We start from the raw sequence: 25,978 nt of genomic DNA, 5'->3' as shown, positions 1-25,978 counted from the left end.
TCCCTCCTCCTGCTTTCCCCACATTTTTTATTTATTTGTTTTGTCAAGTACATATTGGAGGTATGTAAAAATATAATAATATTCATATACCGTGTTTCCCCGAAGGTAAGACAGTGTCTTACTTTCTTTTTATCCTCAAAAGCCCCACTATGTCTTACTTTTGGGGTATGTCTTATATTGGAAAAAAATTGTCGAATTTTTTGTTTTAACCATAAAATTAACATTTATTAACAACCTGAACAGACGGAGGCGGCAGATGTGGTGACGTATGGAGGGGGGGGCAGCGCGGAAGTGGGCAGGAAGCGGCGCTCATTAAGATCAGAGGGAGGTGGCAGACGCGGCGACGTATGGAGAGGAGGACGGTGCGGACGTGGGCAGGAGGCGGCGCGCAGCTAGATGAGAGGGAGGCGGCAATACCCCCTTGTTTCCCCGAAAGTAAGACATATGTCTTACTTTCGGGGTACGGCTTATATTAGCCAACCCCCCTGAAACCCCTGATACGTCTTACAATCGGGGGCGTCTTACTATCGGGGAAACAGGGTACATGATATTAGTAAAAAATAAAAAGAAGCATTAAATATAAGAATATTCATATACATGATACTGGTAAAAAAAATAAAAGAAACATTAGGACAGAGGATAGAAGGCATGCTGGTGCACTTACCAACCTCTTAGGAATCGGGAGAGGTCAAGGGCAAAGTTTTGGGGGTTAGATGATACTACAGAGTCTGGTAGTGAGTTCCACGCATCAACTACTCGGTTAACTATCCTGTGATAGTTAGGATGAGACTCAAAGTTACCCAGCTGGTTTTTATGCCTATGTGGGCCTAGACTATGTTGTGGTTCAGCCTGAGGCTGCTCAGGGACCGGCTGTGTCTCTGCTGGCTCCATGCCCGGAGGAGGATGACAGCGAAGATGAGGGGGCTGAACAGTCGGACGGGGGAGAGGAAAATCAGGAATGGGATGAAGGAGAACAGCATGAGAGCGCCGGGGGTGGGGGGCTCTCCCCAGCCAGTAGTTTGGAGTCATTAGGTGATGAAGCTCAAGCTGTCATTGACATGCAACAGAGACGGTCAGATCAAAGAAAGGAGCAATTAAAGAAGTATTATCAGCACTGAATTAGGAACAGCTGGGTTTGGGTGTGGTCCTCCTTAGCAGGGTTTAAAAGGCAGGCAAGCCCTTGAAGCCATGTGGAGTGTTATCAGTTTGGAGTTGCGTTATCCTGTCTTGTTTCTCGGCGTCTCTGTTTCTGGCTTGTGGCCCAGCAGCTTTGGAAAACCCGTGGGAGGTGTAGGTCTGCTATCTACAGCCTCGGCTTGGCAGCAAGAATTCTGTATTGCTGCATGGACTTTTGCCTTCGTGGATATATCAGAAGATACAGCATTTTCCTGTTTGTAAGGACATTTTCTGCTACCTGTGTTTTTCTTGAATTTTATAAAACTGCCTTTGCCTTTTACCAGTGTGTCTGGATTCTCTTTTTGGGTTGGTATTGGCTTCTGGAGTGACCCAGACAGAACAGACTAGAACTCACAGTCTCCTGGTTTCTAGGCCAGCGCCTTAAGAAGTAACCCAAACTGGCATTCTTTTTTCTAACAAAGTTCCTGACAAAGTTTACAATCCCTTCAGAGTTTCATAATGAGAGGACTCAGATGGACTTTGGCAAACATGTTTTCTCCTGCTGTATAGATGTACCTGCAACTATCATGCAGGTGTACAATTTCCCGGAGATGATAATATTTGTATTTTAATTATTAAAATCACTATAATTGCAAGTGTTCTTATTTGCCCCTAGTGCCACTGCTGTTATTTGTCTCTAGTGCCAAAAACTTTGAAGGTTTTCATATGTCACTTAACATGATAAAGCTGATGGTACTTAAAAATCCCTAATAATTTCTTCAGCAAAACCAGAAAAAGAGTAGTAGGTAATTATACCAATAGTTACTATGATTCGGGCTTGAATTCTCATAAATTATGAACAATGAAGGTCCAATCCTTTTAAAAATCAGAAATATTTTTTTAAATACTAAAGGTAAGCCTTCTACAAAATCAGTGTTCTTTTTTTATAAAAATGATGGTTCTGCTATTACTGCTTTATCTGAACTTCAAGGCAGTAACAACTCACAAATTAGATAGGTCAATACCTTATAACTATTATCAATGGGGAGATTATCTTGTTGCTGGAGTCATACCCACCAGGACAGCTGTGTATCCAACACACACTTTCAGATCTGACCCTTCCCGAGACTTTTTCCCGTAAGTTAGCTCTCAATTTGTCTTCTCCAATTTAGTTCTTCCTTGGTGCAATCAGCAACACAGATTGTTTTTCATTTACCAGCAGTAGCATACTCTTAGATTCCCGATTTTTGAAAAAAATATTGTACTTTAAAATATGAGAGATGTCCGAAAGCAAAGAGCGGAAACAAACAAGGTTCATATGAGAATTTTAGTGAAGCATGAGCCAGTGGATAAATCATAAGGTATGTAGTCATTTAGAGTTGACACCAACTTGAGAAAATGTTATCAACACCTAAAGGCCCTTGTTGCTTTTTTGACACCTGTTCTAGGAAAGTTGCTGTCCAGACAGCTTTTCATTGATACTTCAGGAACGCTGTTTTTTTTAAAAGCTATCATCTTCTAATACAGCGTTTCCCAAACTTTTGACATATGTTTACCCCTTCTATAATTTTCATAATGCTTAGTACCCCTTGTCAAAAAAATGGATGTATTTTAATAACAATCAAAATATATTTCTTTTTTCTTTTTTGATACATACACAAAATAATAATAAATGAGAAATAAAATTATTCATAATAAAATTTAAATAAAAGTTATATTATAACTAGCATTTATCTGGATCAATGAGAAGGATGAAATTGTTTGTCCAATAGTCTGTTCCTTTTTTTTTTTTTTGACTTAATGTCTACAAATGCTGAAAAAGCAACTTCACATAAATATGAAGTTGGAAAAGGCAAGATGTATTTCAGAATTTTTTCTGAACGTGTACCCCCACCAAACTGTTCCCGTACCCCTGGGGGTATGCCTGCCATACTTTGGGAAACACTGTTCTAGTACATTGTCTTCTCCAGTAATCTTGGAGCTACCTTATCTGGGATTCAAATGAATGGGTTAAAAAATTTTGAAGGAAACTTTCAAAATGTTCAAAAAAAAATTATATTAAAAAATGCAGTTCCTTTGAAATGTTGAGGACAATGAGATTTTTAGTTGAAGGAGCAAGCTTAAGAAATAGCATTTAAATGGGCTGATGTCCACTTTTATTCTAGGTTACTGGAAAGGAGCTTCCAACATATCTTTGCCATCTTAATTGCCATAGAGGAGATCAATCAAAACTCCCTGTTGTTGCCCAATATTACTCTTGGCTACAGCATCTACGAAAATTGTTTCAGCACAAGGACAACCTATGAAACCACCATAGATATACTTTCCTCCAGTCATGGGATGGTCCCTAATTTCAAGTGTGGAAGGGAAGACAGACCCTTGGCTGTGATTCAAGGAGGGGATTTTGAAACTTTCTTTCAGATGGCTACCATGTTAAGCATTTACAAGATCCCCCAGGTATGAATTGCCCTGGAGAGTCCACACTTTTGAGTGAACCACTTGTGTCAACTCTGCAAAAAAATTGAAAAATGACATTGTTTGGAAAATGTAGTGTGTCAGTTCAGTTTGGGAGCTTTTTATTGAAGTCTGCCACAAATAAATTATGATATATAAGAATATGAATTGAGAGAATTTGACTGGTGGTTCTGTAGTTCAGACCTGAGAAGAAAGTACATATGGAGTGGACATCTGCGAGCTCCCCTTGTTCCTTGTTCAATGAGAAATGTGGTGAGACCACATTTGGAATACTGTGTTCAGTTCTGGAGACCTCACCTACAAAAAGATATTGACAAAATTGAACGGGTCCAAAGACGGGCTACAAGAATGGTGGAAGGTCTTAAGCATAAAACATATCAGGAAAGACTTAAGGAACTCAATCTGTATAGTCTGGAGGACAGAAGGAAAAGGGGGGACATGATCGAAACATTTAAATACGTTAAAGGGTTAAATAAGGTTCAGGAGGGAAGTGTTTTTAATAGGAAAGTGAACACAAGAACAAGGGGACACAATCTGAAGTTAGTTGGGGTAAAGATCAAAAGCAACATGAGAAAATATTATTTTACTGAAAGATTAGTAGATCCTTGGAACAAACCTCCAGCAGATGTGGTTGGTAAATCCACAGTAACTGAATTTAAACATGCCTGGGATAAACATAGATCCATCCTAAGATAAAATACAAAAAATAGTATAAGGGCAGGCTAGATGGATTATGAGGTCTTTTTCTGCCGTCAGACTTCTATGTTTCTATGTTTCTATGAGACCCAAAATAGAACCAAGGATGGAAATCACATGAACTGTCCTTTTTATGAACAATGCAGGAAAATAATTTCTACTTTAGATTTGCTTTCAGAATGTTTTCAAAATTATTATTATTACCATTTTGCAATATGGTGTTTATAAACTTAATTTTTTCAATTAACACATGTATAGAAATGTATAGACTGAGGAAATATGCAAAAATATGCGATTACAGAAGATCATTTGCAAAAGTGACCATATACAAAAATTCATATACTAGGAATAATGTATCATTATTTTCATATAAAACACTTACCTGTCTGAGATATGATAAATTTTACAGAATTAAAAACACAGTTCAGACCGGTAGAAATTCCAATTATAAAACTTCAGAAAAACAATAATTTTGCTACTTTATCAATTCTAAACCTGACATTATACAAATTGTTTGAAAATTGTTGTAAATGTATAGTAAGTTAATATGGATTTTTGAAAATAATTTTAAGGATTTAAAAATGGCACAACAATATTTTTGTGTGATACTCTTGACATGAAATATATTCTTTATTATCCTGGAGCTACTGCTACAAGACATTAAACCTATTTTTGAATTAAAAAACAACAACAAATAGCAATGAAAACTATGCTGAAAAATAATCCATTTATAACCATTAATTATATACTGGCAGTAAATATTTATTTATTTATTTGTTTGTTTGTTTGTTTGTTTGTTTGTTTGTATGCCGCCCCTCTCCGTAGACTCAGGGCGGCTAACAACAGTGGTAAAAACAATATGCGACAATCCAATACTAAAACAGCTAAAAACCCTTATTTTAAAACCAATCATACATACAAACATACCATACATAAATTGCAGAAGCCTAGGGGGAAAGAATATCTCAGTTCCCCCATGCCTGACGACAGAGGTGGGTTTTAAGAAGCTTATGAAAGGCAAGAAGGGTGGGGGCTATTCTAATTTCTGGGGGGAGTTGGTTCCAGAGGACCGGGACCGCCACAGAGAAGGCTCTTCCCCGGTGTCCCGCCAAACGACATTGTTTAGTTGACGGGACCCGGAGAAGGCCCACTTGGTGGGACCTAATTGGTCGCTGGGGGATTCGTGCGGCAGAAGGCGGTCCCGGAGATAACCTGGCCCGGTGCCATATATTCTTTTTACATTTCAGTCTTTGATTTGTACACCACCCCAAATCCCTCTGTGCAACAGATGGGCAGTTTTAAAATTTGATGAATAAATTAAAAGTAAATTCTTCTAAGTAAAGCTGAATTAATCCAGAAAGATGAACTTTTGAACATCCATTGATCAGACTTCACAGAGAAGCTAAAGCCATTTCAGATTTTCTGTTTTTAAGAGACTGAGTGCAATTTTCAACACTAAGCATTGATTTTTTTCCTCACTAGCTCACTTACGGCTTTGTTAACCACATTCTGAGTGATAAAGCCCAGTTCCCTTCCTCTTTTTGGATGAGCCCAAAGGAAACCCCACAGTGCGTGGGGATGATAAAGTTGCTTCTGCATTTTCAGTGGACCTGGATAGGACTTGTTGCCCCAAAACACGATGGTGGAGATTGGTTTATGAAGACCATTGAGACAATGGTCTTTGGGAGCGGGATCTGTGTAGCCTTCACATTTAAGATTCCACAAATTCATTTTGAGAAGCTTAATGATTATTATGAGGAATTATCACATTTTGATGTTCTCATTACACAATGGACATGCAACGTGCTCATTTATTATGGGGATCTTGACACAATGCTTCTGTTGCCTCTTATATTGTCCAGTATTGAAGAAGCCAATCAAACTCCTCTGCGGAAAGTTTGGATCTCCACAGCTTTGTGGGGTTTCACTTTAAGCACAACTTTTAAATACTGGGACATCAAACCCTTTCATGGATCACTAACCTTCACCGTCCAGAGAAACCAAAGATCCAAATTCCATGACCTTATTTTGATTCAAGATGATTCCATTGAATCAATTTGGTCAAATTTTTTTGACTTCCATGATTCCAGCAATAGATTATCAAGGAAGACATGGAAAAGGGGCCTTGTGAGAAGAAACACAGCAGGATTCCTCCCAGGTTGGCCTGAGAAAGAAATGTCCCCTGAGAGCTACAACATCTACCAAGCAGTCTATGCTGTGGCACACGCCATCCAGGATACCTTGGCATCCTTATCTAGTCATGTTGTCATTCCAAGAGAAGACAAGGTAGATCTTCCAAGCCTTCTACAACCATGGCAGGTAAGGGTGAATTCTACTTAAATTATTATTGAACACAAGAACAAGGGGACACAATCTGAAGTTAGTTGGGGGAAAGATCAAAAGCAACGTGAGAAAATATTATTTTACTGAAAGAGTAGTAGATCCTTGGAACAAACTTCCAGCAGACGTGGTTGGTAAATCCACAGTAACTGAATTTAAACATGTCTGGGATAAACATAGATCCATTGTAAGATAAAATACAGGAAATAGTATAAGGGCAGATAGATTGACCATGAGGTTTTTTTCTGCCATCAGTCTTCTATGTTTCTATGTTTCTATTGCTAAAGTGAGTCTTACATGTTGGATGGGTTTTCTTCTCCAGAATTATTTTATTTTATTCCAGCTCTGGGAATGTCTTCTGCTGTTTCCTTCCAGCATGTAGATTTGGTCCCTCTACATTCTTTTTTAAAAACAATGGGTGATTGGATCCTTCAGTTGCTGAAAGGCCTGGAGAGCACTTTCCTAAACTCTATTATCCTCCTGTGCTGAGAATCATAAATCAAAGAAGGTCAATGTAGCACCCCCCTTTGTTGGGTATTTGGAGAATGTGTGTGTTTGTATACCTGAAGACTGGGAAAGGCTGGAATGGATCATTTTAGAGTAGACAGATTGTGGTTTTGACCAAATCTAGGAATGTTTCCCAATACTTGTTTTGCTAGGGGAGAGATATATCACAGGTTTCCGTAAAGGAGCTGAGTCATTACGAAACATGAATTATGACAGCGTGATGCAAATACTGTAACTTACACATTCTTATCTAGTCTCCTGGAAGCTGTAAAGGAAGAAAAGTTTCATCAGGCAAGAGTTAGTGTTGCTGAATGTGAAGAACATATATGAAAGGGTAAAGTTTATGATGTAATGTCATGGTCCATCATTTTTGTTCCCATCAGCTGATGCCCATGAGTGAGAACCACCGGAATCAACCTGTGTTCTAACATATGTGTAACATCCGTGTATTTCTTAATATGTCTTCAGAAAGAAAATTAATTAAAAACACAGCATTTTTCACAATGTGATGCAAGGGATCACAGCCACATCAATTTCAGCGTGTCAGCCAACCACATTTTAGCGCTAAATGTTGGGTAAAGCCAGACCTATGTGGTTGGGTTATAGAGTGTTGCCCAAACTCAGAAATTGTTTAAGGTATTTATAGGATTTTGTTTGATTTATTGATTGTTGAGTTTTATCTGATATGATGAGCCAACAAAAACCTTTTATAATTACAGCAAATATAATAAACAAATACACAAATAAACATAGAAACATAGAAACATAGAAACATAGAAACATAGAAACATAGAAACATAGAAACATAGAAACATAGAAACATAGAAACATAGAAACATAGAAACATAGAAACATAGAAACATAGAAACATAGAAACATAGAAACATAGAAACATAGAAACATAGAAACATAGAAACATAGAAACATAGAAACATAGAAACATAGAAACATAGAAACATAGAAACATAGAAACATAGAAACATAGAAACATAGAAACATAGAAACATAGAAACATAGAAACATAGAAACATAGAAACATAGAAACATAGAAGACAGACGGCAGAAAAAGACGTCATGGTCCATCTAGTCTGCCCTTATACTATTTCCTGTATTTTATCTTAGGATGGATATATGTTTATCCCAGGCATGTTTAAATTCAGTTACTGTGGATTTACCAACCACGTCTGCTGGAAGTTTGTTCCAAGGATCTACTACTCTTTCAGTAAAATAATATTTTCTCATGTTGCTTTTGATCTTTCCCCTTGTTCTTGTGTTCACTTTCCTATTAAAAACACTTCCCTCCTGAACCTTATTTAATCCTTTGACATATTTAAATGTTTCGATCATGTCCTCCCTTTTCCTTCTGTCCTCCAGACTATACAGATTGAATTCATTAAGTCTTTCCTGATACGTTTTATGCTTAAGACCTTCCACCATTCTTGTAGCCCGTCTTTGGACCCGTTCAATTTTGTCAATATCTTTTTGTAGGTGAGGTCTCCAGAACTGAACACAGTATTCCAAATGTGGTCTCACCAGCTCTCTATATAGCGGGATCACAATCTCCCTCTTCCTGCTTGTTATACCTCTAGCTATCATAACTTAGGACCAAATTATTTACAGGACTGTCTCCTATCACATAGCTCCCAGTGAGCTATGTGACAGGAGACAGTCCTGCTTGTTATACCCTATGCAGCCAAGCATCCTACTTGCTTTTCCTACCGCCCGACCACATTGCTCACCCATTTTGAGACTCTCAGAAATCACTACCCCTAAAACCTTCTCTTCTGAAGTTTTTGCTAACACAGAACTGCCAATACAATACTCAGATTGAGGATTCCTTTTCCCCAAGTGCATTATTTTACATTTGGAAACATTAAACTGCAGTTTCCATTGCTTTGACCATTTATCTAGTAAAGCTAAATCATTTACCATATTACAGACGCCTCCAGGAATATCAACCCTATTGCACACTTTAGAGTCATCGGCAAATAGGCAAACCTTCCCTACCAAACCTTCTCCTATGTCACTCACAAACATATTAAAAAGAATAGGACCCAGAAAAGACCCTTGTGGCACAATGCTTGTAACCTGTCTCTGCTCAGAATACTCGCCATTAACAATAACTCTCTGATGTCTATGCTTCAGCCAGCTGCAAATCCACTGAACTATCCAGGGATTAAGTCCAATCTTCACTAATTTATCTATCAGCTCTTTATGTGGAACCGTATCAAAGGTTTTACTGAAGTCCAGAAAGGCAATATCCATGGCACCACCTTCATCCAACAGCTAATCATGTAAAATCATTGTTCAATTAAACTATGGAAAACATCTGAAAAAATGTCCACTATGAGCCGATATTTACTGACCAGCAAAGAGATATTGAGTGACTGAGATGAAACATCAATAGAATAACTAAGTGCTATAGAAAAGAATGCATTTATAACGTATGTCCCTATTTGGAATAGTATGTTTATTAAATTTCCTCATAGATTTTATTGAGAATGTACATAAAATAAAGCTAGAACAATTTTCCCATAATACAAACAAACTTTAGCTACATTGCTAAAGAAAACCATCTTAGCCCTTTTTAAAATATAGCAAATTATTCATCCTTATCTCATTATTTATTGTACATAAATACACTGTACAGTAACGAACCAGCCAGTTTGGTGTAGTGGTTAAACATCAAACTCGGAGGCCATGACTTCTATCCCTGACTGGGCATGAAACCAGTGACTAACTTTGGTCCAGTCATTTTCTCTCTGCCTTGGGAAAGAGGCAATGGCAAACCACTTCTAAAAAAAAATAAACCACCCTTGCCAAAAATACCTGCAGGGATTTGTCCAGGCACTCTCTAAGAATCAGACACAATTGAATGGAATAAAGGAACTAATATAAAAAGGAACCTAATATGATGATTCCCCCACTAACTATTACCTTCATTTGTACCCTATCCTTGTCTCCTTGAGGGAGGTTCCATGGTTAAAGAGGAACCCCCAAAACTTTACCCTTAGACTATTCACTGTTGACCTCTCCTGATTCCATTGGACCAGAATATCTCCGAGACCGCCTCCTGCCGCACGAATCCCAGCGACCGATTAGGTCCCACAGAGTGGGCCTTCTCCGGGTCCCGTCAACTAAACAATGTCGGTTGGCGGGCCCCAGGGGAAGAGCCTTCTCTGTGGCGGCACCGGCCCTCTGGAACCAACTCCCCCCCGGAGATTAGAACTGCCCCTACTCTTCCTGCCTTCCGTAAACTCCTTAAAACCCACCTTTGCCGTCAGGCATGGGGGAACTGAAACATCTCCCCCTGGGCATGTTTAATTTATGTATGGTATGCTTGTGTGTACGTCTGTTAGTATATGGGGCCTTTGTTAAATCTTTAAATATTTTAAATTTGTCAGATTATTTATGATTTGTTTCCACGTGTTGTGAGCCGCCCCGAGTCTTCGGAGAGGGGCGGCATACAAATCTAAGTAATAAATAAATAAATAAATAAATTCCTAAGAGGTCAGTAAGGGGCGTACATAAGTGCACCAGAGTGCCTTCTGTCCCCTGTCCTAATGTTTTTCTCTTACTAGCATCATATACATAAACATTAGAAACATAGAAACATAGAAGACTGACGGCAGAAAAAGACCTCATGGTCCATCTAGTCTGCCCTTATACTATTTCCTGTATTTTATCTTACAATGGATATATGTTTATCCCAGACATTGGTATATCTTTGTACACTACCAATACGTATTTGACCAAAAAAAATGAATGAATGAATGAATGAATGAATGAATGAATAAATATAAACAAACAAATAAATAAATAAACTAGAACCTGGGTTTCCTTATTCCAATCTTGTCCCTTCACCATTATACCACTCTGCCTGAGAAGAAGGGAACGAACAGATTTTGTGGCAAAATAGGACTAGAACCTTGGTCTCCCCATTCCTAATCCAGCCCCATCACCCCTCAGTGTGTTCTGGACAAAGGCAGACAGACTAGCCAGGGAAGGTCCATGGTGAAGGAGGTACAAGAAGAGCGGTGGGTTGCTCCCACTTCGAACCGATTCTTAGAACTGGTAGCGCCAGCAGTGCGATGCTCCGCCCACTCACCCAGGACGCTTCTGCGCATGTGCAGAAGTGTTGCACATAAACACGCGCAGGAACTGAAAGATAGAAACATAGAAGATTGATGGCAGACTGGTAGCAAAATCATTTACAACCCACTGTACAAGAACATACCGATAGGTCTTCCCAGTCCTATTCCTTTTGCCATACTGTTCTTATATCCCCTATCTCAAATAGGTGCCATAGTTCTGGCTGAGAAGGAAAGGTTGCAATATCTTTTATTTATTTATTTTATTTATTTATTCATTTTGTCCAATACACAAATACATAGGAAGAAAAATAAACATATATAAGGGTAAAAGTAAACTTAGAGGAGAGGACATCTGAAAGGAAGAAAATATATATGATAAGTGAGAGAAAGGAAAGACAATTGGACAGGGGACGAAAGGCACGCCAGTGCACTTAGAAACCTGGAGAGGTCAATCGTGGATAGTCTAAGGGAGAAGTGTTGGGGGTTAGGGTTTGACACTATTGAGTCCGGTAATGAGTTCCACGCTTCGATAACTTGATTGTTGAAATCATATTTTTTACAAGTCAAGTTTGGAGCGGTTCGTATTAAGTTTGAATCTGTTCAAACTTAACTCTTGTGTTGTTGCGGTTGAAGATGAAGTAGTCATTGACCGGTAGGACGTTGCAGCATATGATCTTGTGGGCAATACTCAAATCGTGTTTTAAGCGCCGTAGTTCCAGGCTTTCTGGGCCCAGGATTGTTAGTCTATTTTCGTAGGATGTTCTGTTTCGAGTGGAGGAGTGAAGGGCTCTTCTGGTGAAATATCTTTGGACATTTTCAAGGGTGTTGATGTCTGAGATGTGGTATGGGTATCTTAAGAGTTTAGGAGTTTAAGAGAAAGTTTGATAAGCAGGGACATGGGAGAGGTCCATGAAGTGAAGCATGGTGGGTTGTGAAAAGAAAGGATGGGGAATTGTTTTTGTCCCTCCCTCATAATACTGGAATTCAAGAGGATGGGCAGCAGAGGTGTCCACAGATTGTGTAAATAAATAAACATGATCATTTAGGGTGTCTTGCTCTTTTTTTCTGTGTCTTCCGTAGATCAACACAATATACAAAACAACACAAAAACATTTAAAAGAAAGTTGGAGGAAAATGGGGCTAATCCTAATAGCGGTTCAAACTATGTTAACATTCTATTACAACTTGTATTCGATAGGTCATATACAGTAGTCCCTCGCTATACCACGCTTCACCTACTGCGGCTTCACTTCATCGCAGGTTTTCAAGAAATATTAATGAGAAAAATCATTCGCGGATCTTTGCTGGTTCGCGGGTTTCTGAGGAAGTCGATCGGCAGATTTAAACAGCCCGCCGAACTCGATCGGCAGGTTTTTTTTAAAAAAATATATATCTAAAATTGTAAATACTGTATTTAAATACTGTATCTAAAATAAATACTGTGTGGGAAGGGTTTATAAACACTTAAAACAATGAAAACGTACCAAACAATTACAATATAAATATTTAAATAAGTACTATCAGTCGATAAATTCCCCATCGCGGATTTCACCTATCGCGGCCGGGTCTGGAACGTAACATCAGCGATAGGTGAGGGACTACTGTACACCAGCTTTGTTGACAATAAAAATCCTAAGTCATATAAGTAATCTTCTATCTCAATTTTGTTTTAACAATATATTCGAATACCAGGCAATAACTTTGTTAATGGAATATTAATCCAATGCACATTCATTACTTAATCCTTTTTTCTAACCAACAATAGAACATATCCCAATTTTTACATAATCTTTGTTGAGGTTCGATGATGCTTGTACTTGTGGTTTTGCAGTTCTATGTGCTAAAAGGTATTCCCAGCATGACTTTATTTATTTATTTTTGCTGAGTTTTTGTTCTTGTTTTGCTGCAACCCACACGCTGGTTTGTTGGTTGCATTGCACTATCCTCCATCATCATTGCCATGGCGACATCAGTTTCCTGTGTGGTCCTCACCCAAATATAGAAATGTCAAGAAATATGAAGAGAGAGGGGCGGGGAGGAAAATATCATGGGTCAAACAGCCCTAAGATTCTGCCTTGTGACACTCCTGTATATTCAGGGAAATTGCTCACTGGGCCAAAGTGGTTATATTAATTCAGCATCTGGGCTTTCTTAAGAAGGAGCCAATCTCTGTAACCAGTAATATAAGCTATATTAAATGCTCTAACATTTATTTATTTATTATTTGCTTATTTATTAGATTTGTATGCCGCCCCTCTCCGTAGACTCGGAGCGGCTCACAACACAATAAAACAGTTCATAATACATCTAATAATTTACAATTTAAAATATTTTAAAAACCCCATTATTAATCAGACATACATACAAACATACCATACATAAATTGTATAGGCCTGGGGGAGATATCTCAGTTCCCCCATGCCTGACGACAAAGGTGGGTTTTGAGGAGTTTACGAAAGGCAAGGAGGGTAGGGGCAGTTCTAATATCTGGGGGGAGCTGGTTCCAGAGAGTCGGGGCGGCCACAGAGAAGGCTCTTCCCCTGGGACCCGCCAAATGACATTGTTTAGTTGACGGGACCCGGAGAAGGCCAACTCTGTGGGACCTAATCGGTCGCTGGGATTCGTGCAGCAGAAGGTGGTCTCGGAGATATTCTGGTCCGATGCCATGAAGGGCTTTATAGGTCATAACCAACACTTTGAATTGTGACCGGAAATTGATCGGCAACCAATGCAGACTGCGGAGTGTTGGTGTAACATGGGCATACCTTGGGAAGCCCATGATTGCTCTCGCAGCTGCATTCTGCACGATCTGAAGTTTCCGAACAATTTTTAAAGGTAGCCCCATGTAGAGAGCGTTACAGTAGTTGAGCCTCGAGGTGATGAGGGCATGAGTGATTGTGAGCAGTGAGTCCCAGTCCAAATAGGGCCACAACTGGTGCACCAGGCGAACCTGGGCAAACGCCCCCCTCGCCACAGCTGAAAGATGTGGTAACCAAGCCCTGTTTAGTCTGTAATGTCAGAAGGGATCCTTCTGTCAGCACTGAAACAGACAATATGAGAAGGGCACCTGAGAAAAACATTATTAAAAATAGCAAGCATGAGATCAAAAGGACAAGCCAAATGAAAAAGCAACCACTCACAGTACAATGTACACTATAATAAACAAACTGAAGATTTAATCTACTTGTCTGCCTCCCTGCCTATTTATCTATGTAACTGTATATTGTCTATCTCTCTATGTATTTATTTTGTTTGGTTTTATTTTTATAATTGCCCCCAGATCACTGTTTATTTATTTTATTTATTTATTTTGTCCAATACACAATACATATTGAAGAGGATAGACATGAGGTATTATATATAAAGAAAAGATATAAAAGTAGAGGAGAAGATATATGAAAGGAAGAAAAGGTATATGATATATGAGATAAGGAGAGAGAACTGGACAGGGGACGAAAGGCAGGCTAGTGCACTTATGTACGCCCCTTACTGACCTCTTAGGAACCTGGAGAAGTCAATCGTGGAGAGTCTAAGGGAGAAATGTTGGGGGTTAGGGGTTGACACTACTGAGTCCAGTAATGAGTTCCACGCTTAATATTAAGTTTGAATTTGTTGTGTGCTCTTGTGTTGTTGCGGTTGAAGCTGTGAATGAGTTGGGCAGCCATATACATTTTCTTAATAAAACAATAATCTCTTATTCTCTCTCTTTCCTCTTTCCCTCCCTCCCCTCTCTTATCTATCCATCTATCTTCTCTGTCTGTCTGTCTGCCTGCCTCTCTCTCTCTTTCTATCTGTCTCTCTGTCTCCCTCTGTCTCTCTCTCTCTCTATCATCATCATTATGACTATTTATTTATGGGACTGTCTCCTGCCAAATACCTCCCAAAGACCAATAAGATCGCACAGTCATCCTTCTCCAGGTCCTGTCGACTAAGCAATGCAGGTTGATGGGACCGCAGGAAAGGGCCTTCTCTGTGGCTGCCCCGGCTCTATGGAACCAACTCCCTCCCAATGTCTATACTGCTCCCACCCTGCTGGCCTTCCAAAAGGCTGTGAAGACCTGGCTTTGCTGGCAGGCCTGGGGACCTTGAATATTACATCCGTCACAGCCAAATTGTGTATGAGTTGTATGCATGTATATTGAGTGGACTGTCGCCTTTGTAGGTTTTAAAATGGGGTTTTATTGTTTTAATATTCAACTTCTTTTATATTGTTCTGTATTTTTGATCTTGTTGTAAGCCGCCCTGAGTCCGATCGGGAGTGAGCAGCATAGAAGATGAATGAATGAATGAATGAATAAATAAATAAATAAATAAATAAATACCGTGCATTATCTATCTGTCTGTCTGTCTGTCTGTCTGTCTGTCTGTCTGTCTGTCTGTCTGTCTGTCTGTCTGTCTGTCTGTCTGTCTGTCTATCTATCTATCTATCTATCTATCTATCTATCTATCTATCTATTCATCCATCATCATCACCTCTCTCACACACAGAAATCAGTAGTTACCAGTAGTTTTCAATTTATAACCCAGTTGGGACCAGAATTTCCATTACCAGGCAAGGCAGTTGTTAACTGAATTGCGCCCAATTTTACAACCTTTTTCACTATGGTTGTTAAGTGAGCCGCTGCAGTTATGACTTGAAAATTGACTGGGACATAGATCCCAAAATGTTGCAACCATCAAAAATAACTGCCAGTGGTCAAGCTCCTGAATTTTGATTCCCTGACCAGAGGGATGCTGCATTAGTTATAAGTACAAGTGCTTTTTCAGTACTGTTGTAACTAAGCAAATGGCTTGTAAGTTGAGCAGTAAATACAGTGTTAAATCCTTACTTTCTTAAGCTTTGCAGAAGCTTTCTTATAGCTTTATGTTACGTTTCTTATAAAGACGTGACTTTTGTGGGCACCAGGCATTCTAGATTGCAGATTTAATCTCACACTACTCACCAGAGCTTACAAAACTTTCGCCAGACCCATCCTCGAATACAGCTCATCTATCTGGAACCCATATCACATATCAGACATCAACACCCTCAAAAATGTTCAACGATACTTCACCAGAAGAGCCCTTCACTCCACCACTTGAAACAGAATGCCCTACGATTTTTATACCTTTTCTTCTATCTTTTTCTTTATATATATTACTACATGTCTATTCTCTTCAATATGTATTGCGTATTGGACAAATAAATAAATAAATAAATAAAATAAATAAAAATAAACTATGATGCCTTAAACATGATCTAAGTATTGCCCACAAGATCATATGCTGCAACATCCTGCCTGTCAACGACTACTTCAGCTTCAACTGCAATAAAACAAGAGCACGCAACAGGTTCAAACGACCTCCGCGGGGTTAAGGTCCTAACAGACTTTAATTTTCACAAACTGCAACAATATCAACCGCTCCAAACTTGATTGTAAAAGATATAGAAACATAGAAACATAGAAGTCTGGGCAGAAAAAGACCTCATGGTCCATCTAGTCTGCCCTTACACCATTTTCTGTATTTTATCTTAGGATGGATATATGTTTATCCCAGGCATGTTTAAATTCAGTTACTGTGGATTTACCAACCACGTCTGCTGGAAGTTTGTTCCAAGGATCTACTACTCTTTCAGTAAAATAATATTTTCTCATGTTGCTTTTGATCTTTCCCCCAACTAACTTCAGATTGTGTCCCCTTGTTCTTGTGTTCACTTTCCTATTAAAAACACTTCCCTCCTGGACCTTATTTAACCCTTTAATATATTTAAATGTTTCGATCATGTCCCCCCTTTTCCTTCTGTCCTCCAGACTATACAGATTGAGTTCATTAAGTCTTTCCTGATACGTTTTATGCTTAAGACCTTCCACCATTCTTGTAGCCTGTCTTTGGACCCGTTCAATTTTGTCAATATCTTTTTGTAGGTGAGATCTCCAGAACTGAACACAGTATTCCAAATGTAGTCTCACCAGCATTCTATATAGCGGGATCATAATCTCCCTCTTCCTGCTTGTTATACCTCTAGCTATGCAGCCAAGCATCCTATTTGCTTTCCCTACCGCCTGACTGCACTGACTTTAGCAATCGAGTTGTCGAAGCGTGGAACTCATTACCGGACTCCGTAGTGTCAACCCCCAACGCTCAACATTTTTCCCTTAGACTATCCATGATTAACCTCACCAGGTTCCTTAGAGTTCAGTAAGGGGCGAGCATAAGTGCACCAGTGTGCCTTCCGTCCCCTGTCCAATTGCCCCTCCTATATTTTATATATCTTTTCTTCCATTTATATATCTTTTCCTCTATTCTTCATTGACGTATTCTATTCTCATATCTTTTCTTCTATCCTTTCCCTGATATTTACTACTATATGTTTTTATTCTCTTAACTTTCAATTTGTATTGCCAAAATAAATAAATAAAATAAATAAAAAAATATATTTTTCTGACATTATCAAATTGATTTACCTGGTTTCTTTGGGTGGTAACATGTTCCCTTTCTCATTCCAGATTCACCCTTTTCTGAAAACTGTCCGCTTCAACACTACCATCGGAGAAGAGGTATTTTTTGACGAAGATGGGGAGTTGGTGGCTAACTATGACATTGTGAATTTGGTTGTATTTCCAAACAAGTCAGCTGTACGGAAGACCGTGGGAAAACTTGAGATCCAGGTCTCTACAGGTCTAGTGATGAGCATTTGGGAAGAGACCATTGTGTGGCCCATCTCGTTTAATCAGGTGGGAAAGAGACTTAAACTCCATAACACCAATTCACCAATTAAAAGTGTGAGTTGAAATTCAGCAGAATTTGTCAAATAACCTTTGACAACCGCTATCTCCCAGGTGTCATCTCTTTGTTGTTCACTTGCTAATTTGTGTCTGAGTTTTCATGACCCCATGTGTTGTATATACTCCTGGTCAGTTGGAGGATGATGAAGAACTTGAGGACTCTGATATAGATAGTGTTTATGAATTAGTAGTGGGCCCTGGGATACAGGTAGTAAAACAGGTGGGAGGCCAGACATAGGATGTTGCTATGAGTCCAGAATCTAGCGAGGAAGAATCAGACGTTCGCTGGGTTGATCCTAAATTCAGAAGGGTCCAAAAATGTAAGGAACAAGTGTTTGGAAGAAGATATTAAGGGGAGGAATGGGTTAAATACTGGAGTGATGTATTTGGTATGTCAGGGGGTCATTGGGGAAGAAGGGTGGAGTTTCAATGTTGTAGAACAAAAATGGAAGGTGTTCCCGTTCAGCTTCCAAGCAAGCAAACTCATTCTGTGTTATTTTCTAGTCATTTCTGCTGTTTTTGAATCATGCTGTGAGTACATACATCTTGGTGAACGAAGGAGGCTGTGAGGAATGCAAAAGGAATTTAATTAGGGGAGATAACGGGAGAACAAGAAATGTGCTAGTATGAAGTGTATTTTGAATACGGAAGGGAACAGAAATAAAGATGGAGTTTCGTTGTTTATGAAATACTGCATTTAGTAAAAGTTATTTGTAATAGCTAAAATTCTACCAGAACCCAGAACACCATGGACCACAGCACACCATCAGGCCTGACTGTCCCTATGTCCCCCATTGTGTCCTAGAGTTTCTCCATCATTATGACCATTGCATCAATGACACTGTGTAACCATCGCACCCTCTGCCGTCCACTTCTACTTTGGCCTTCCATCTTTCCCAACATCAGGGTTTTTCCTCTCTACTCATTAGATGACCTAAGTATTTGAGCTTCAGCTTCCACATCTGTCTTTCAAAATAACAGTCGGAGTTAATTTCCTTTAGCACTCATTGATTTGATCGCCTTACAATCCAAGGGACTCTCAAGAGACATGGAATAAGAATAACAGAATGACAGAGTTTGAAGGGATCTTGTATTTATTTATTATTTATTTATTATTTTATTTATTTATTAGATTTGTATGCCGCCCCTTTCCGTGGACTCAGGGCAGCTCATAACACAATAAAATAATTCATAACAAATCTAATAATATACAATTTAAAATTTAAAATAGTTAAAAAAAACCATTTTTAAACAGACATACCTACAAACATACCATACATAAATTGTATAGGCCTGGGGGAGATATCTCAGTTCCCCCAAGCCTGATGACAAAGGTGGGTTTTGAGAAGTTTACAAAAGGCAAGGAGGGTAGGGGCAGTTCTAATCTCTGGGGGGAGCTGGTTCCAGAGAGTCGGGGCCACCACAGAGAAGGCTCTTCCCCTGGGGCCCACCAACTGACATTGTTTAGTTGACGGGACCCGGAGAAGGCCGACTCTGTGGGACCTAATCGGTCGCTGGGATTCGTGCAGCAGAAGGCGGTCTCAGAGATATTCTGGTCCGATGCCATGAAGGGCTTTATAGGTCATAACCTATATGTCATCTAGTCCAACCCACCTGCCCCACAGGAGACCCTAAACCATATTCAACAGATGGCAGTCCAGTCTCTTCTTGAAAGCCTCCACTGATGAAGTTCCCACAACTTCTGAAGGCAAGTAATTCCTCTGGTTGATTGTTCTCACTGTCAGAAAGTTTCTCCTTTTTTCTAGGTTGAATCTCTCCTCGAACAGTTTCCATCCATTGTTCTTTATTTGGCCTGCAGGTGGCCTTTGGAAAATAGGTTGACCTCCTTCTCTCTGTCATAGCCCCTCAAGTATTGGAAGACTGCTATCATGTCTCCCTTGGCCCTTCTCTTCACTAGACTAGCCATGCCAAATATTTGCAACTGTTCATCGTCTGTTTTAGCCTCCAGTCCCCTAATCATCTTGGTTGCTCTTCTCTGTGCTTTTTCTAGAGTCTCAACATCTTTTCTGTAGTGTGTGACCAAAACTGGACGCAGTATTTTAGGTATGGTCTTACTGAGGCTTTATAGAGTGGTATTAGTACCTCACCTGATCTTAATTAAAAATAGCTTGACCCCCTCCTCTCTGTGACAGCTCCTCAAGTATTGGAACACCACTATCGTGTCTCCTCTGGTCCTTCTTTTCACTAGATTTCTTCAGCACTACCATTTGAAACATTAATTCTTTGGTGCTCAGCCATCTTTATAGTCCAATTCTCACAGCCATACTATTGACTATAGCTTTGACTATATGGTGTTATCTGTTAGGGATAAATTTACATTGGGTGACTGTAACAAATCTGATCACACAATTCACACAAAATGCCTTGATTAGGCTTAGCAAAATATTGGCAAGCTTCTTTGTTATTGGGAAGATATGGAAGAAATATTTCGGAACAGCTTGAATTTTAAGAGATAAATGACATAAAGTTTCACAGATCAGAATCCATTTCATAGGGCCAGGCCTACCATTAGACATGAGGGGCAGGGGTGGGCTCCTGGGGGCTCTCAGGGGTTCAGAAGAACCTTTAGCTAAGATTCTGTGAAGTTTGGAGAACCCACAAATCCCACTTCTAGCTGGCCCCACCCACCCATCCCACCCACCTCAGGAGTGCCCACATGACCTGTTTTGGATGCAGGTAAGTTCAGGGTGCACATGGAGGCTGAAGAGGGTTTAAAAACAGGCCTACTGGAAGTTTGGGAAGGCTGTAAATGGGCTCATTTGCAACCTCCAGAGGGCCTCTGGAGGCTGAGATAGCCATTTTTGCCCTCCCGGAGGCTCAAACAAAGCCTCAGGAGTCAGTGAAGGGCAAAAATGTCCCACCGCCATGATGCAGGAGGCTGACTATGCCACGGCCAACATGGCCACATCCACCCAGCAACCAGGCAGACAACCCCTTGCTAAATTTTATTTATTTATTGTTAGAGTTGAAAGGGACCCTGCAGGTTATCAAGTCCAACCCCCTGCCTGAGCAGGAATCCTAAAGCACCCCAGCCAAGTGGCAGTCCAATCTCCTCTTGAAAGTGTCCAGAGTTGGGGAGTTCACAACCTCCGCAGGCAGCTTGTTCCAATGGTTGATCGCTCTGACCATCAGGAAGTTCTTCCTTACTTCTAGGTTGAATCTCTCCTTGGTCAGCTTCCAGCCATTGTTCCTCGTTCGGCCCTCTGGTGCTCTGGAGAACAGAGTGACCCCCTCCTCTCTGTGGCAACCCCTCGTATACCTGTATACAGCTATCATGTCCCCTCTGGCCCTCCTTTTCTCAAGGCTATCCATGCCCAGTTCCCGCAATCTCTCTTCGTAAGTCTTGGTTTCAAGTCCCCTAATCATTTTGGTTGCTCTTTTCTGCACCTTCTCCAGAGTTTCAATGTCTCTTTTGAAGTGTGGTGACCAGAACTGGATGCAGTACTCCAGATGTGGTCTGACCAGGGCGTAGTAGAGTGGTATTAATACTTCCCTGGTCTTGGAGTGTATCCCTCTGTTGATGCAGCTTAGGATGGTGTTGGCCTTTTTGGCCGCTGCTGCACATTGCTGGCTCATGTTTAGTTGATTATCCACCAAGACTCCAAGACCTCTTTCGCAGTTACTGCTGCTAAGTGGGGTTTTTCCCACTTAGTTAATGTTAGTTAATGGGGTTAGTTAATGTTAGTTAATGTTTTGAAGCCCACCCTTATAATAATTAATAATAATTTATTAGATTTGTATGCCGCCCATTTCCGAAGACTCGATGGGAGGAGGGAGTGATTATCTCAAACAGCAACTACTTCAAGGTGGGGAAAAGGCTGCTTGGCCATTGGGGATTGCTGACACAAACTTCACAAATGTATTTGCTCAAAAAACCCTCAAGCACTGTTGTTTCCTTGACATTCTTCAGACAAGGCCTCATTCGGTCTGTACCGAACCCTGTCAACCAGGATACCACAAAGTGATCCCCGAAGGACGCCAAATGTGCTGCCATGATTGTGTCCCATGCAGAGAAGGGACAATTTCTTCCCAAACAGGTAGGTTGCTCTGAAAACATGGCATGTATCAGGCAACCAAAGGCAGATTCACTGCCAGACTCAATTACAGTTATAAGTCAAAGACTACATGTCACTGGCATTTATCTAAAGCAGGGATTCCTACATCTTTTGTTATTTAGTTAGTGTAATCTTGACCTGGCCTAAAAATCCAAAAACTAAAATGAAAACAATACAAAGAAATCTCAGGAATGATAGATTTATTGGCATGAGATATCTTCAGAGGTTCCCAGAGTCTGTCTACACTTCCCCAAGGGAGGTGTAGCTCAAGTATGGAAACTCTGGTTTGAAACATACCTCTTCCACTCTTCTATTCTCTAACCATTGCAGCTAATTTAACTAAAGTAGCTGTCAAAAAGCCCTTGATGTAAAAATTGAAAAAGTGCAGTCATTCTATTATTTCACAGCTTCACAACTCTAAGAAATTATTATTGTTGTTGTTGTTGTTGTTGTTGTTGTTATTATTATTATTATTATTATTATTTAGATTTGTATGCCGCCCCTCTCTGGGCGGCTCACAATAATAGTAAAAACAATGTCAAAGAACAAATCTAATATTAAAAAGAAACCCATATAAAACCCCTCATTTAAAACCAAACAACACATACATACCAATCATAAAATATAAAAGCATAGGGAGGAGTCTCAGTTCCCCCATGCCTGGCAATATAGGTGGGTCTTGAGTAATTTACGAAAGACAAGGAGGGTGGGAGCAGTTCTGATCTCCCCGGGGAGTTGATTCCAGAGGGCTGGGGCCACCACAGAGAAGGCTCTTCCCCTGGGGCCTGCCAAACAACACCATAGGAAAGTGATGGCGAACCTTGTTTGACTCACATGTCAAAAGGGTGCACATGTGCACACTATTGTGTGTATGTGTGCCCACACCCATGCCCTCCCCCATGCATGTGCACACGCACACCTGTGCTGCCCCTCGCGCATGCGCACTGGCCTTACTGCAGCCTTTGGACTCCTGAAGCCTGGGGATGGGAAAAAACAGCCAAATAGGCCAAACAGCAGTTCAGAAACGAACTTCCAGTTTGCCCATTGGGCCGTTTTTCACTGTGGAGAGTATTGGAAGAGAGCAAAAATGATTGAAAAGCAAAAATGGTTGGCACATGTTGTTGCTGTCATAGGGCAATACCTCTGGGTGCCACCTATTGCACATGTGCCATAGGATGAGGAGCTGTATAGCCAGAAGCTTCCACTCAGGGCAAATATTCAGACAGTAATTTTGTTGGTGTGTTTATTTTGCATACTAATATATGGCAAACATGGATTGGACATGCTTCAATTTCTCTTAATGGAGTGGGGTGAAAAATTAGGTGGTGCCAAGACTTTTAACAACTTTAGCCAAGGCACTGTCTGAAAAATTGATTGACTACAGATGTTCCCTATAACAGTTTGACTTGGGTAGGCATAAAATAATAATAATAATAATAATAATAATAATAATAATAATAATAATAATAATAATAATTTATTAGATTTGTATGCCACCCCTCTCTGAGGATTCGGAGCGGCTCACAACAGCAATAGTAATACAACAGAATACAAATCCAATATAAAACTATATTAAAAACCCATTATTATTAAAAACTAGCAATTCTAAAACAATCACACCAATCTCATATGCTTAAATCAGAAAGGTGGGAGGAGAAATTAATCCCCCATGCTTGGCGGCATAGATGGGTGTTCAACATCTTGCACAAGGCAAGGAGGGTGGGGGCAATTTGAATCTTAGGGGGAAGTTGATTCCCCAGGGCCGGAGCCGCCACAGAGAAGGTGCTTCCCCTAGGTTCTGCCAGATGACATTGTTTAGTCAATGGGACTTGGAGAAGGCCAACTCTGTGGGACCTAATCGGCCACTGGGATTTGTGCGGCAGAAGGCGGTTCTGTAGGTATTCTGGTCCAATGTCATGTAGGTCACAATTAACTTTACCTTGCCAGAATAAAAGAGAAAATGTCAATTTTTGTGGAAAAATACCAGGTGGTGAAATTTCTAAACATATTTTGTTTTTCAGATACAGTGGATTGCCATGAGTGCTCCAAAGCACAGTATCCAAATAATGGCAGAGATCAATGTATCCCCAAGATTATAGTCTTCCTAGCCTATGATGAACCTCTGGGAATCACTCTGAGTTTCTTTGCCCTCTCCTTAAGTCTAATCACAATTTTGATTTTAGGAATATTTATTAAATATCAAGACACACCATTGGTGAAAGCCAACAACCAAAAGCTCACCTACAGCATCCTTGTCTCCCTCCTGCTTTGCTTTGTATCCTCCTTCTTATTCATTGGTCCCTCTCTCAAAGTTACTTGTCTCCTGCGCCAAACTGCCTTTAGCATCATCTTTGCAATTGCTGTCTCTGCTGTGCTGGCCAAAACTTTGACTGTAGTGCTGGCATTCATGGCTACAAAGCCAGGAAACAAGATGAACAAATGGCTGGGGAAGAATTTGGCCATGGCTGTGGTTCTCACTGGGTCCGCAGTTCAGTGTGGCATCTGCTTGACTTGGATTGGGATTTCTCCTCCCTTCCCAGAATTTGACACTGATTCTCAGATTGGACAGCTGGTACTGCAATGCAACGAAGGCTCTGTCCCTTTGTTTTATAGCACTCTTGGTTACATGGGCATTCTGGCAGCCATATGTTTCACTGTGGCTTTCCTAGCCAGAGAGTTGCCAGGAGGTTTCAATGAAGCTAAGCTGATCACCTTCAGTATGCTGGTCTTTTGCTCTGTTTGGGTGTCCTTTGTGCCAAGTTACTTGAGCACCAGGGGCAAATACATGGTAGCTGTGCAGATTTTCTCCATCTTGACTTCCAGTGCTGGGCTAGTGGGTTGCATCTTCCTTCCCAAGTGTTACATAATTGTATTGCAGCCTCATCTGAATACTAAACACCATCTAATGGCGAAAAGAAGAAAGGAATAATTTTATGAGATTTACTATAGAAATTACAAGCTCCAATTTCAGTATACCCCTGTAATAAATTACTTAATATGAACCACAGGGGGAGAAAAAGAAATATTTATTCTTTCAATAAATGGCTATGAATAAATAGGAGTACTTTTAATGCTGGAAACATATAATGAGGTTTTAGACAAAGGAAAATGCATAAATCCTAGATAGAGGCATTAATAACATTAATTCTGAAGTCACCACAGTGAAACCAAATGTCCAAAATTACAGCCAATCTCGCTGTTAAAAGCTGACTATAATTTTTTTGCCACAATAATGCTGGAAATTATGAAAAATATACTTAACAGAATCATTCATTCAGATCAAAATGGCTTCCTCACGAACAGACACATTAAAAATAACACAGTATTACCAAATTAGATCAAGATACAAAGAGGATAAAGATAGACAGGGATTCCAAAAAATTGGTATATTCGATAAAATTTTACTTGGACCAGACGAAAAACTAATTTCAAAAATATATAAGCATTTGTTATATCAAGAATTAGCGGAGGAAGAAGTAAAAGGGTCCATGATAGCATGGGGTCAAAATTTCGGCTACACAATAAACTTACAGGAATGGGAAAAATTATGGACATCCAACTATAAAATAATGCTATCAGTCCCCTATAGAGAAAACATTTCCAAAAACAGGTGAGGGCTGGGGTTTTTCTCCCAAAACTTTCCCCAATCTGTTGGAAGTGTCAAAAGAAAACAGGTACTTACTACCACATGTGGTGGACGTGCTCAATGGTTAAAAATTTTTGGGAAAAAATTAAAAACATGATGGAGGAAATTATAGGAGGAAAAATATTTCTGAAACTGGAACTCTTCCTCCTCGGAATAATTAGACAGAAACTCACAAAAAATGATAGACATTTAATATTACACATAACGACAGCGGCAAGAATAATCTACGCACAAGCTTGGAAACACGAATCCATCCCAACA

General features: G+C 39.9%; 1 protein-coding gene across 1 annotated transcript; it reads left to right on the top strand.

Moving 5' to 3' along the window:
* The first annotated feature begins 2,068 nt into the window (after positions 1 to 2,068).
* Positions 2,069 to 25,000, top strand: LOC139159375 (vomeronasal type-2 receptor 26-like). Its single transcript, XM_070736693.1, has 6 exons — positions 2,069 to 2,253; positions 3,282 to 3,573; positions 5,770 to 6,606; positions 17,717 to 17,944; positions 21,927 to 22,053; positions 24,093 to 25,000. The coding sequence occupies exons 1-6, from the start codon at positions 2,069 to 2,071 to the stop codon at positions 24,998 to 25,000; spliced, it is 2,577 nt and encodes an 858-aa protein (XP_070592794.1).
* The last annotated feature ends 978 nt before the right edge of the window (positions 25,001 to 25,978 follow it).

Source organism: Erythrolamprus reginae, chromosome 2 (genome assembly GCF_031021105.1).
Source record: "Erythrolamprus reginae isolate rEryReg1 chromosome 2, rEryReg1.hap1, whole genome shotgun sequence".
Lineage (NCBI taxonomy): Eukaryota > Metazoa > Chordata > Lepidosauria > Squamata > Dipsadidae > Erythrolamprus > Erythrolamprus reginae.
The sequence above is the reverse complement of the archived record's forward strand: the minus strand, read 5'-3'. Positions and strand labels throughout refer to the sequence as shown.

Bases quoted from the DNA above. Each gene is read 5' to 3' on its own strand.
- LOC139159375 (XM_070736693.1), top strand. From the start codon at position 2,069: ATGATGGTTCTGCTATTACTGCTTTATCTGAACTTCAAGGCAGTAACA. The intron at 2,254-3,281 runs GTAAGTTAGCTC...CTTTTATTCTAG, and splicing joins CCTTCCCGAGACTTTTTCCC to GTTACTGGAAAGGAGCTTCC. The intron at 22,054-24,092 runs GTAGGTTGCTCT...TTTGTTTTTCAG, and splicing joins GACAATTTCTTCCCAAACAG to ATACAGTGGATTGCCATGAG.